The 13,152-nt window shown below is 52.7% G+C and overlaps 3 protein-coding genes across 3 annotated transcripts; 2 read left to right on the forward strand and 1 right to left on the reverse strand.

Moving 5' to 3' along the window:
* Window positions 1–1,122: 1,122 nt before the first annotated feature.
* On the reverse strand, window positions 1,123–3,448 carry BCR38DRAFT_491364 (uncharacterized protein; the record flags this gene model as incomplete). The annotated part of the gene is made up of 2 exons (XM_040864649.1): window positions 1,123–2,960; window positions 3,013–3,448. 2 exons carry the CDS (start codon window positions 3,446–3,448, stop codon window positions 1,123–1,125), a joined length of 2,274 nt encoding a protein of 757 aa, XP_040709357.1.
* A 920-nt stretch (window positions 3,449–4,368) lies between these two features.
* BCR38DRAFT_357551 (WD40-repeat-containing domain protein) lies at window positions 4,369–6,229 on the forward strand (the record flags this gene model as incomplete). The annotated part of the gene is made up of 2 exons (XM_040857117.1): window positions 4,369–6,046; window positions 6,108–6,229. The coding sequence occupies 2 exons, from the start codon at window positions 4,369–4,371 to the stop codon at window positions 6,227–6,229; spliced, it is 1,800 nt and encodes a 599-aa protein (XP_040709358.1).
* A 1,732-nt stretch (window positions 6,230–7,961) lies between these two features.
* BCR38DRAFT_146191 (transcription factor IIA, alpha/beta subunit) lies at window positions 7,962–9,460 on the forward strand. Its single transcript, XM_040853670.1, has 2 exons — window positions 7,962–9,168; window positions 9,234–9,460. The coding sequence occupies exons 1-2, from the start codon at window positions 8,228–8,230 to the stop codon at window positions 9,316–9,318; spliced, it is 1,026 nt and encodes a 341-aa protein (XP_040709359.1). The 5' UTR covers window positions 7,962–8,227; the 3' UTR covers window positions 9,319–9,460.
* Window positions 9,461–13,152: the final 3,692 nt, after the last annotated feature.

Below are 13,152 nucleotides of genomic sequence, written 5' to 3' on the forward strand. Positions count from 1 at the left end.
ACGCATAGAGCCCAGCCCCAATTAACTCACTATCGTCGGATGGGTTGTTCAGCTCCCGAACCTCGAATTCGCCTCAACTCGCCCCTCATCCGGAGTCCCGAATATCCATCCCATCATTCTGTTATTTTTGTGCCTTCTCGCATTTAATTAGCCCACGACAAATAAGACGAACAGTCTTACCGCACAACCCGCACCACCCATACTCTATGACCTTCGGCGCGGCCGGATGGATGGGTTGGCCACAAAACCACCATTACTGTAAAAATAAAAATAATAATGGAAAAAGTACCTTGGCCAAAACTCCTGTGGGGAAGGATTGTATCATTGCGTGGCGGCCGGGGCAGGGTTCTTCTGACTCTCTCCTACCCCTCCTTCCAGTCTCTTTTTCTCCTTTTCGGCTCCTCACCTTCTTTTTCACCTTGCCGAAGATCGCGGAGACATCTTGGACCAAAACGCATCTATACTGGCACGTGGCCAGGTGGGGACCCCCTCTCCGAGCCCGCACCCGGCTGCGTTTGGAGACCCGCCCGAGGCAAGGGGCGTTGTCCACCCGCCGCTCCCAGTCTATTACGTTTCTCGCGCCGAGGAACCGCCAGGGCTGCTTAAAATGTACGGAACTGGTGCGTCCTGCCTGCATTGGTGCCTGAAATGAGCCTCCTCTTCTTTCTGACCGCTAGCTGCCTCGTGCTGCGCGTCTTTTCGCCATCGAGGAGTTTCAGGTAATAGTGTTACGAGCTACGTCTATGGCATACAGTCGGATGTGAACAAGCCCCGCCAAGTTATCTCTCGGCTGGATTGTCAAATAGTTCGGCCGTGAGAAAGAGTCTCTTTTCTCCAAAACCCCACAGCCATGGTCCCTTTCTCCAAGCTCTCCCTTTCGTTAGATGACTGCAAGCTCTGAAATTGTAAGCAAGATGAATGCAGCCTGCCCCCCGGTACCGCCCACACATCCAGGTGCCATGCTCCGTTTTCCTGTGTGCCAATCCAACGCCACCAGAATGCCATTACGCAGAATAACCCCATCCCTCATCTTGGGAATCCTGCAAGGTTGGGTCTCATCGCTCAAATTCATCACATACGCCGTGCCTTATCCCCCACATCTAGTTTTCTGGTCCATCTGGTTCAAGCAAGGTCCATGCCTTCGGAGTCGTCCATGTCTGATGGAAGCGCTTGTGTGCGGTCACTACTGATGCTATCCTTTCGAGATATGCTGCAGTTATCATAGCGGTTGCCATGCATGCCATCGACGTATTCAAGTTCCTCTCCACCAATCACGCGACCTTCTGTATCAATCTCTTGGGATAACTCCACGAGCGCACTTCTTGGTAATCGTAGGAAGCCAGGAGTGCGCACAATGCGACCCCAGTTAGTGAGGCAGAAAGAAGCTGCCCGCTTCCTTAGCCATTCCTCGTTCGCAAGTCCGGCACAGTACCAGATGATGCATGCATGGACGACATCGAGCTCTTTTGAAAGCCGATTTACGCAGAGGAGACGCAGGTGAGGGATGTTGTAGATGTTGGACATAACGAGCAGGCCCGCAACGTCCGACAGATCCGTCACCCCGTCGTCTGCGTGTATACTGTCTGTGTAGAGGTAATAGAGAAACGCCTTTACGACGCTGTATGGCTCTGGTATGTGCATCTTCTTGGTATGGAACTCCGCCATCTGGGCATTGTATAGTCGAGCGAAATGCGGCCATCGAGCCTGCAAAATGAGCTTGTGGACGTGGATGGGCGAAGAAGTGGGCGCATCAGGGGCAAGCCAGTTTTGATCTGGGGCAAGTTCGCCGCCCGCACGAATGACACCAGAGCTCATCATATCCTCGTCTTCGTAATCACCGACAAGCGCGGTGATGACAAAGTCTGTTCCGCTGCCCGATTCCGGAGGCTGGTTAAATAACTTGGCAAGGTCAAGTCCCAACCCTTTGGACGGCTGCTCTTGAATTCGGTGGAACGACGGCCTTGAAGACTCAGGTCGAGCTTCCACAGCGTTGTTTCCAAGGAATCCGAAACGACGAAGATCAACCTCCATAATGTCACTCAAGTACTCTTCGTAGTCATTGGGCCCCTCGTTTCCCTCTTTTGGGCAACCTAGCAGCCAGGCTTTGGTGCCATCCTCGTTCATAGTGCAATAATGCCAACGATATCCATGCTTGAAGATCTCGCGTCCTTCCGCAAGCTTTTGCCATCGCAAATTTGCGAGGTCCAGCGCCGATAATGAGCATTCTTTCGAGGTGATGGTAGCCGCTGGTGTCACAAAATCGAGAAGAGTTCCCGACGAGTACAAGTGGAAATGGTAGCCCGAGCCTTGCGAAGGAACATTGGGGCCTGAAACGAACTTGAGTGCTGATATGGCCCCCGGTGCCATTGGCGCGTATGTCTTCAACTGGAAAGAGGGGGTGTTGACCTGCGCTGTACGTGAGTTTGCGGCATACCCCGATGCCCCAATTACCCCTGTTCCGCCCATCGAATACGGCTGACGTGGAGAATCGCTGGCACGGTTCGTGGTAGGGTGACGGTCTGATGTGCCCATATGAGGCGGGGATTCAAAGGCCGGACTTCCCTTTAAGTCGAGCCACCACAGATCGCCAATTTTGTCCATGTCCTCACTGAGGCCTCCGAACACCCATACTCGATCACCCCAGATATACGCAGAATGGTCAAACCTGCCTACAAACCGCCAAGACTTGGACCATGTATAAGTCTTGAGATCCAGGTAGCAAATATCATCCAGGACATAGTTATCATGTCCCGTAATGCCGCCAACGATAAAAAGCTTGTCCTCGTGGAGCACGGCGGCATGCCTTGCACGGCCTTTGGGAACCGGCCCACTAACTTGCGGTTGGGTCCAATGTGCCGTCTTGAGGTTGAAGACGATGAGATCTGACAGATATGTCCTGTGCTCGTTTTCACCGCCAAACACTAGAAGTTTGTCGCCTTGATACAAGGTCGCAGTGTGACCTGAAGCAGGTGTCAGTTACACAATATATCCCACTCTCCCGAACTTACTTACCCATTCTCACGCCCGGAATATCCCCATAGTTGTCGACCAGACTCCACTGATGGCTTATCAGATCCAACTTGAGCACATGGTTGTACACTTCGTCCGTATATTGGTCAAACCCCCCAAAGGCATAGATGTGGTTGTTCCCGCAGTAGGTCACCGAGGCATTGACCAGACATGCTGGTCGTTGGCCTAGTGTTCTCGTAACTTTGGGGCGGTAGCTGCCGTCTATCGTAGCTCTGTTCTTCATTGGCGAGTTCGGCATGACGAAGGTGTTGTTGGAGGACGCAGTGGAGGCGGGCGTCAGTGCATTCGAAACTGTCGGGGTGTATGAGTCTGCTTGAGGCGGCTGAGGTGCTTGCGCAAGGAGGGCGACAGAGGACGGCGCTGACGGGCCACCGAAGAGGGACTGGCTAAATGATGACGGGGTCGAAGGCTGAGCCATTTTGAAATGGTCGCGTTGTTGTAGACTTGCAGTTGATTATGGCGATTCTTATATCGGAATCCCCCAAGACCGTCCAATGGAGTCCGTCTTGAGAGGGAGAAACCTCGTACTGGGGAGGAAAGGTACAGTGCCGGCTCAGTCAGGGTGCAAAAGATCAAGGATCATGGAACAAAGAGCCGTTGAACGTAGTCGCACTTGACATCAAGTCTGCAAAACGCAGGACTCGCTCGACTCGACGTGTCATCAGTCAACGTGGGGAAGTTGTTGTCGAATTTGACTTTGAACAACACGGGCGAGGTTGCGAAGTTCTTCGAGGTAACGAAGCGATGGCGAGCGTCGGCTGGCGCCCGACCTTTTGCGTGGCGTCTGCATCCCCCGAAGCACGGACGTTTGTTCCCGGAAGGAGCCGCCAAGTCTTGGTCAGTCGCATCGGAAATTCTGAGTGCCCGAAGTGCCCGACCCCACGTTGAGGCAGCTCGTTGCTCCCCCACCGTTGCCCTTGACAGCGCCCCATACAAACAAAGGCGTATATCTTGAAGTCCATTGCGGCTGGATTTCGAGAAGTCCTTTTGGTTCTCTATCAAACCGAAACCCTCCCACTTCTCTCACTGCTACCTAGCTTTACGCTATATACGCCTTGCACAAGCACACTCGAGTCTACTAGATCTCATTGCTGCATATTCCACGGGATACCAGCTATTTGATCGCTTCCGACTTCCGTCCTTCGTGAAGGCACACTTCGATCTATCGAACACAACGACAGGAAAACTAACCAACACAAACCATCCAGGAACCATTAGCTTGAGTCTCTTGGAGCTCGCTCGATTTTCGAAGCTTCATATCTCTTTCGAGGCATTGGATTGCAACTCGCTAGAGTTCACTCACCCACAGATACCGTCGGCTGTCATACATTAGACGACATGGCTTCAGCTGCTGTATCTACCCCCCTCAAGTCCCATGCGGGACTATTCTCCTCCCGAACCGCTGGCGGTCGCATGCCCTTGACCCCTTCTCCACGCCAACGCCAAGCCACAGCGCCGGTGTCCCAGAACCTGGATTCGTCTCCATTCACACCCGAGAGAAAGTCAGCCGACATAAGCCGTCCGTCCAGCAAGTCAGTCTACGGAGGAAACCTGTCTTCGCACTTCGCCAAGGCCAGCTCCAGATCATCACACCGTGACTCTCCCAAGTCTAATATCGCCCGCGGTGTCTGCACTCCCCGCAAGGCCCTCGAGCTCGGCGTCTCCGACTTCACACTCGTTGGCACCGGAAATACCAAGAGCTCATCATCCAAGAAGACGTCCCTGAGACAGAAGACAAGCAAGACGACTGTTACCTACGGCGCTGATCGCTTCATCCCCAACCGCAGCAACAGCTCCGCCATTTCTAACGCCGGATCCGGCAAGCTCGATGTCACGGACAAGCAACGTGCCAAGACCAGCAACACTGAAGGCTCCGCCGTCTTGTCTTCTGCCACGGATGATGCCATTGCGGCCCTGGAGGGCCTCAACATCAACGACGAGGAAGGTGCCACATACTCTCGCCCATCCCCCAATACTATCGCATACCAAGACTCGCTGGCCAATGCCTGCGGAGTCAACCTGAACACCCGCATCCTCCAGTTCAAGCCCGCGCCCCCGGAGTCTTCTAAGCCTATTGATCTCCGACAGCAGTACAACCGTCCTCTGAAATCTGCCAACACTAGTTCGGCCCAGTTCAGACGTCGTGTAGCGACTGCTCCCGAGCGCGTCCTGGACGCGCCCGGCCTCATTGATGACTATTACCTGAACCTTCTTGACTGGAGTTCCGGCAACCAAGTCGCCATTGGTCTCGAGAGAAACGTCTATGTCTGGTCTGCCGACGAGGGCTCTGTCAGCTGCTTGTTGGAGACGAGCCCAGACACGTACGTCAGCAGCGTTAAGTGGTCTGGCGACGGTGCATATGTTGGTGTCGGCCTTGGCACGGGCGAGGTCCAGATCTGGGATGTTGCCGAGGGCCAGAAGGTCCGCAGCATGTTCGGCCATGATACGCGCGTCGGTGTCATGGGCTGGAACAAGCATCTCCTGTCCACTGGTGCCCGCAGTGGCCTCGTGTACAACCACGATGTTCGCATTGCCGAGCACAAGGTCGCTGAGCTGGTCTCCCACACTTCCGAGGTTTGCGGCCTCGAGTGGCGTTCGGACGGCGCTCAGCTTGCCACTGGTGGCAATGACAACTTGGTCTCCATCTGGGATGCTCGGTCCCTGGCCGTGCCCAAGTTCACCAAGACCAACCACAAGGCTGCCGTCAAGGCTCTAGCTTGGTGTCCGTGGAACGCCAACCTGCTTGCTACCGGTGGAGGCTCATACGATCGTCATATCCACTTCTGGAACACCACCTCGGGTGCTCGTGTCAATAGCATCGACACTGGTTCGCAGGTCACCAGCTTGCGCTGGAGCACCGCATACAAGGAGATTGTCAGCTCCAGCGGCTTCCCTGATAACTCTCTCAGCATCTGGAGCTATCCCACCCTGGTTCGCAATGTGGAGATTCCGGCGCACGAGAGCAGAGTGCTGCACAGCTGCCTCAGCCCCGACGGACAAATGCTTGCAACTGCTGGTAAGTTACTTCTTGATACAGCGACGTCTCTTCGGGACATATAACTAATGTGGACCATTAGCTGCCGACGAAAGCTTGAAGTTTTGGAAGGTCTTCGAGAAGAAGGCAGGTTCTGCTGCCGGTGTTGGTGCCAGTGGTTCCTCAGGCAAGGCGGAAATGGCCAAGCAGATGACGATCCGATAAATGGACAGTCTGAATGGTGAATGTCAGAATCATTATCGACAACAACAAGTAGGTATTTACGGTTTCATTCTGGCATCCACGGTTCTGCGGTTCGAGGTCTTGCGCTTTAGCGAGGAGTTTGGGTGTCTATGCTACCTTGCCCCGCCCCCCGAAACGGCCTCACCCGGTTTTGACTTGGTCATGAGGTACGGTGCACGTCTTGGAGGATACCAAGAAGGAGTTTGTGAGATTACCTGTATATAATATTGGAGACCGCAGTCATTGCATACACGCATCGAACCTCGATGTCGTTGCAGAGAAAACAAGAACCAGTAGATAGTCAACACAGATTGATGTTAGGCGGGCAAGATTTGTGCTTTGCTACTCCAAGAAGTCGTGACTACCATATTGGTCTGGTTTCGCTATTCTAAGTTCGTTATGAGGATGTATCCGACGCACGGTGTAGGATGGAGGATTGTGTCATCAGGTTTAGGTATTGCGACAACTTCCAGAGCTGGATACCGGCTGAAGAACAGCACGGTATCCTGCTGCTTCGGGAAAGACTCCGACTCGACACGGAAAAACTATGATTTTAAAGAAGAAAACTGCCTGAGTTGGTTGTATATCCCCATTGGTCTTTTAAAACTTCAACATTGCTGTTATATGTTTCCCAAAGTATAGTTACTTACTACTCCCAGCTACTATCTAGCGATATACAGTGCGTAATTGAGGGTTGTACTGTCCTTATCTAATCAGAACGTATCACATGATCCGCCGGAATCAAGTAGATCAGAACCAGGATGACCAAGCGAACTTAGCATTCTACAACATCTAGATCCGAATGCAGTATTAGGAACTCAGCAAAACGACCACGTCGCAACGCAATCACGAAGCGTGGAACTTGGGACGTAGAAAGAGACAATAATTACGCATCGAAGGTACCGGTTTTTGAGGAGGCGACGGTCTGCGTGCGAGCGGAATCGACGCAAGAACAGCTCCAGGCTGCTCCACAACCTTCACCCTCCGCCATCGCCTCATCGCATCTACGAGTCCCTTCACCTACCGTAATCACTCAAGTCGCATCATTTTGATAGACGAGATCGTTGCGCCTTGCAGCCGTGTTGGGGACAGGATCATCTGAAGTCCTGCATCGTGGTGCCAGCGCGCAGCTTTCTCTTGTCCATTGCTCCAGCAAGCCATCAGTTGCGAAACACTCCGCTGACCGTGTACTCTTCATCATGTCAAACGCGGCAGTCGGCGCTGTTTATCAGCAGATCATCCAAGAGGTCATCGAGTCATCGAGAGTCGACCTCGAGGAGAATGGCGTGGATGAGAGCATTTTGGAACAACTGAAGCAGGTGAGTGCCTCGTGTTTTCCTACGTCTGCCTCGCATCGGCCACCATGCATTTCGTCATCGCTACTCGCCCGCAAATCTCACAATCCATCTCTTTCCCATTTCACTCTCTATGTATTCCTATGGTTTTGATCCTAGCTGGTATGGCGTCTTCGCTTGTCTGGGTTTGGAGGCGGCTGCGTCGTTTGCGGCAGTATCTCTTTGGCTCGGTGTTAACCTGGGGTGGTTGAGAGCAACCAGTCCGGAGAGGGGGCGATCTGGCGCTATTTGGGGCTTTTATGCCCCTTGCTGCCTCCCCGCTAAAAGTTGTTCCTTTCTTGCATGACATTCTTCCGATTGGTGCCTTTACATAACATCACGTGCCTTCCCTCGTCTCATCCCCATTTCCCGCTGCGTGTAACTTATTCAGAGTCACACTTGCATTTGCGAAGTCAGACCTCAACTGGGGATTGGAGGTACATTCTACTACACGACGTCGCTTTTCTTCTTCTAACATTGCTTTCCATGAGAAACCATTGCAACCAATCAATGTGACAACTAACCCGATAAATAGGGTTGGCAGAAGAAGCTTTCTCAGCAGCAGCTTGCTGTCTTCCCATGGGATCCCAAGCCGGACCCGCCCGCTCCGGCCGCTGCTCCGGCTCCAGTTCCTGTGTCACAGCCGATGCAAGGACCGCCTCCCACTAGCTCTGCTCCCTCCAATGGATCAGGATACGTGCAACAGCACCCACAGGCGCCGCCCCAGCATGCCCAAATTGGTTTGTCGTTCCCAGGTCAGCCCGCTGGCGATGGTCGCATCAAGACTGAGCCAGGAGTGAAAGTCGAACCTGGTCTGGAGAACCAGATACCAAATGCTCACCCTGGAAGCACAGACGTGCAACAGCGTGTCATCAGTAACTTGCAGAACGTGTATGGCGAGAGAGCCACTGCGTCCATCAGCAAGCTGCAAAGCGGCATGGGACAGGTACCCAACGGTTCTCATCCCCAGTATAATGGCCAACAGAGGCCCGCTGGTCAGTCTGTGCCGCAAGTTCATCCTGGTCAGTATCCAGGCAATGCGCAGCAGCAGTACCGCCAACAAATGACGGCTGGTCAAGCAAGCCAAGCACAGCGTGTGCATGCCCAGGCTCAGGCACAGGCACACCACGCACAAGCCCAAATGCAGGGTATGCAAAATAGCCAAAGACCGAATCCATCGCAGATGGATGGTGCCGGTGATGATGGTCCTACGGGTGTCCTGCTGCAAAAAAATGCGGTTGGTCAGACCACCGAGTTGGGACGCGTGGAGATTGATGGCATGCTGCGTGCTCACATAGAGGCCAGAGCCAGGAGCATGGAGGGGGGTGGAATGATGCTACCTCTGAAGCGTATTACGAAGCGTGATCGCGCGAACCCCATCTCGTGTTATCGAACACCTGCCGACGATGCCGGTCCCGCTCGCTTTGATGGAGGTGATGACGATGTCAAATCCGAGGTGGATGACGAAGCTATCAACTCAGATCTTGATGACTCGGACGACAACCTTGAAGATGACGATGAAGATGAGGACGGCGGCCAGATCATGCTGTGCATGTACGACAAGGTGCAGCGCGTCAAGAACAAGTGGTGAGTTTTCGATTTATGATGGTTTCCCGTTTGTAATGCAATCTTCAGCACTGACACTGTTGCAGGAAGTGTGTCCTGAAGGATGGCGTGCTTAGCGTTAATGGCAAAGACTACGTCTTCCACAAGGCAACAGGAGAGTACGAGTGGTAGGCGTTACCTCACGAAACCGCGAGAGGCCTCTGTCGCGAAGATTGGCAAGTAGGAGTTGCAACGCCTCTGTGTTTCGGCCAAAACAGGACGAATACGTGATGTCTGATTGGTGGGGTCACAACGCACTCCCATAGGAGTGGAAAAAGTGTAACAAAATGAGCATTGGTTGGGGACAGTTGTCTCCATAGATACTAGGTCACACATAAGACCTTTTGTGGTTTCGCCCAAGATGGTAGCAGATTGAGGCCAAGGGTGATGCGTTTGATGGTGTTTTCAACCTACGTTCATGACGGGTGGCCTCGGCGCGTTGTCTGCAGACCTACCCTGGTCCATGGATATTTGCGTTGGTATCCCGCATGTCGTAGCCTAATCTGTCCAGGGGCTAGATTAGTAGGGAACTGGAACTGGAGCTCATTTTTGCGATGACAGCCCCAAGGGTACAGGTAGTTGGGCAAACAGAGCATAGCTTGTATCAATAAACTGACTCGCGCCTGACTTCTCATCGGTCTGATAATGATGGAGCACATGCGGCTTCTCCTCTCATGATGTCAGACAGTCAATATCGTCTAGTGAAACCGTCATATTAGAACATCACGTTGGGTCTCGGGGAGAAACACTTGAGTCGCCCTTGCGTTTATGAATGGTTCTGCTTTTGTCTCAGTTTGGCACCAGCACATGCGACGCGTGCGCCGTCGCAGTGTTAGATGGATCCAAGGCAACGGAACCGAATTTCGGCGGCAGGAGAGTTGGTTTAGTTTGAGTTTCAATGCATGTCTGCCCTGGCGTTACCACGAACCGGCTTGTTGGGAATTGGTGTGTCCAAGCGAAGGGATGGATATGAGCAGGCTGGGCAGGCCGGGCTCGATTATCAAAATATCCCTGGAAACCCGAGGTATCAGGTCCATGCAAGCAGCAAAGGAAGGGAACGGCGAGGAAAGGGCAGGGGCGAGACGAGATCATATATCATACGTTCATACTGTTGACATCATTTATTGGCCTTGTGAGAGCGACAAGATGCTCCGGAGAGGTGGGGCAAGGTGGAGGAGAAGCAGTTGGCTCCTGGACGAGGCGACGGCCGCAGTGCCGGGAGCTGAGAGTTTTTGCGTCAAGGAATGAACATGCACAGCAATGGTAATTTTAATGGCAGACGGACAGGTTTCTGCCCAATGCTGCAAATGCTGCCGTGTCTGTTTCGTTGGGAAGCGTGAAGGAAACCATTCCGCGCAGGAACTCGACATCCGAACCGGCACCGAGGCCCTCTCTCACCAACCACTATTCGGATTGGCATCACCAACATGAACCAACCCTAACCAGGCGCCTCGCTTTGGAAAATTTGGCCTCAAATTGACACTCCTGAGGATCAATGGGTTGGGGGGATGCTGCTTGAACTGTAATTCCCAAGAATCTGGGACGCAGCGGAGTGTGCTGGGCTAATTAGGTAAAGGAAGCAGGTGATCCACCGGGACTGGACTTGGCGACAGAAAAGGGAGCAAAATACTTCAACCTTTTGAACTACTTACCCATGAAACCAATGTCTCTATTTTCGACCACAAGGGCGCCCAGACGAGAAACCGGGGCGAGGGGCCGGTAGCGCAAGCTAGGAAAAGGGCGCTGCATACCCGATAGACAAGCATTACCGACACTCTGGGGCCAAAGTACTTTCATGTTGGCTGGGGCATGTGCGCATGTGCCAACCGAGCAGGGAAGATATTCACTGGTGAATTTGTGTCTCGCGTAGAGATGAATCAATAGTTGCAATGATGATAAGGTAGCAATGGCGCTGGGCTGCATCAAAATAATCCGTCACATATCTCTGGCTTAGTAATGCCAGCCCCTCCCCATGAAGTGCGGACTGAGTTCTGTCTCATGGCTGTCCCACCGCCTTTTACGGCTCCTGAAACTGCTGTCAACTTCCGACGAGATGATGTAGATGATGGACTCCGAGCATCTCAGTGCGAGTCCGAAGACCGCTTACGGTTAGTCAGATTTGTGCGTTCTCCCAAGACACGGAATGGAGGGGAGGGAGCTACGCAGTTCGGTACTGGTGGCGTCTATTCGTATTTGGACGGGAAGTCATTGTGGACGCCACGTAAGGATATCAAGAGGACATCCGTAGCCCAACGGTAGGGCTGTGGCGTTGTGATGGCTGACTGTCAATTATTTAATCTTGGCGTTGGTTGGTGGTGGGCGTGATGGTGGTGGGAATGTCTACCCTGGAGGCTAGCGTCGTAATATCACCATTGCACCTACTGGCAAGCTGAAATCGTTGGAATTATTCCATTAGGCACTCACGAGAAGCGTGATGCGTAATAGAGACGGATTACCCTTGTTACAACGTCTGCCAGGCCGCAATTGGGATTCGCTACAAGCTGCTTTCATGCAACCCAAAGTTCATTCAGCTCCCAGCTTTCTGGGTATACTGTACCACTGCGTAGCCCCGTCCCCCTCCCCCCTTATTTTGAACAGGCTCGGAGAAATGTCAGTAAATACGAATCGTCACCTTTTCCCGTAGAAAAACCAGCGTGGGTGTGCCAGGCATAAAGACTCGCCCTACAAAGTAATTTGGTACTGGGTATATGAACGCTCGCGGATGATGGGCTTGCTAACTTCCGGGTCGGACCCGACGTTGTGGTTCAGCGAGGTTCAACAATAAGTTGCACCTCAGGCTATTCTCGGTTCAACTGCCTGTTACGGAAGCCGGAGGCAAATCATGAATCGCGAGTGGGCGCTCCACACAGTTATATTAGTTGCTCCTGTATGACATGCTTCTTCACTAGTCAGCCAAGGAATTAACCAGTAACCGACAGGTAGACGGATTCGTATGCAGGGCTTGACAGGTTGCCAATTGATCAGCATCACCGCTTGGAATATGGAGCAGGACCCCGGGACTCGGCGGAGACAATTACCTGGAGAGACTGTGTTCAAAAGTCCGGACATGACCAGTACCGTCACGAGTCGGTATGTGAAGGACAGCGCTGGGGAACAAATGACAGGTCATGCCGCAAAAGCGACTTGATAAGTCATAATTTGAGACTTGACATGTATAGTGGACGGGGTATGCCGTTCACAGCATCGAACAATGGAAACATATACTTTGCGCCGTGTTCCTCCAGCGGTGGAAACGAGAAACACCTGGATCTGTTATGAACGAAGGCGCACCGAGCAGGACGCTGAGCTGTGGAACCGGGATCGCCTTTTGGCCTTTTGAAGGATTAGCATAACTTCACATTTGGACATGTTTTCCTGTATGCAGGAATCGCTAGATCCGAGCCAAGACACAAACAAGATCTTGTACGATTCTGCGATAAGCCGTTGTAAGTTGTAAATGGCCGAGTCTGATGGAGATTCGCGGTTGCCGGCAGCGACAAACGCCTAGCGATCTGGACACGGCTGGAAACGCGAGAGCGCACAAGCGAACAGTAGGTCGAACTAGCTTGTTGTACACCGCAAGTTCGCTTCGTGGTTGCTGATAAAAGAAGCTCGACATTCCATAGTCGACAATGAAACCAAGGACAGACCGGCTGATGACATCGGTAATTGGCCTTGGGTGACACTGAGAATTGGTCAAAGAACTGCTGGTTGATCCAAAGAACCCCAGCTTTGGCTTGCAAGAACAAACTGCCGGACGACCCTGGTTGGTGACTGACCGTAGCTGTGGCCCTGAGAACTGCAGATTCCATAGAACTTGGTGACAGTGCCTAATTACCCATTGAATGCGGATTATTTCCTATCAGCAACTTTTGCATGCCCATAGAAAATGGACCAGCGTGTTGAGCATATGACTTTTTGTCTCAAGTTGTCCAAGATGCGGGTCGGAGTTTCGAGCTTGCCAAG

This window comes from Pseudomassariella vexata (assembly GCF_002105095.1).
Source record: "Pseudomassariella vexata strain CBS 129021 chromosome Unknown BCR38scaffold_31, whole genome shotgun sequence".
Taxonomy (NCBI): domain Eukaryota; kingdom Fungi; phylum Ascomycota; class Sordariomycetes; order Amphisphaeriales; family Pseudomassariaceae; genus Pseudomassariella; species Pseudomassariella vexata.

Excerpts from the sequence above, each read along its gene's own strand:
- BCR38DRAFT_146191 (XM_040853670.1), top strand. The coding sequence starts at position 8,228 with ATGCAAGGACCGCCTCCCACTAGCTCTGCTCCCTCCAATGGATCAGGA. Across the intron at positions 9,169-9,233 it reads CAGCGCGTCAAGAACAAGTG|GAAGTGTGTCCTGAAGGATG; the intron begins GTGAGTTTTCGA and ends ACACTGTTGCAG.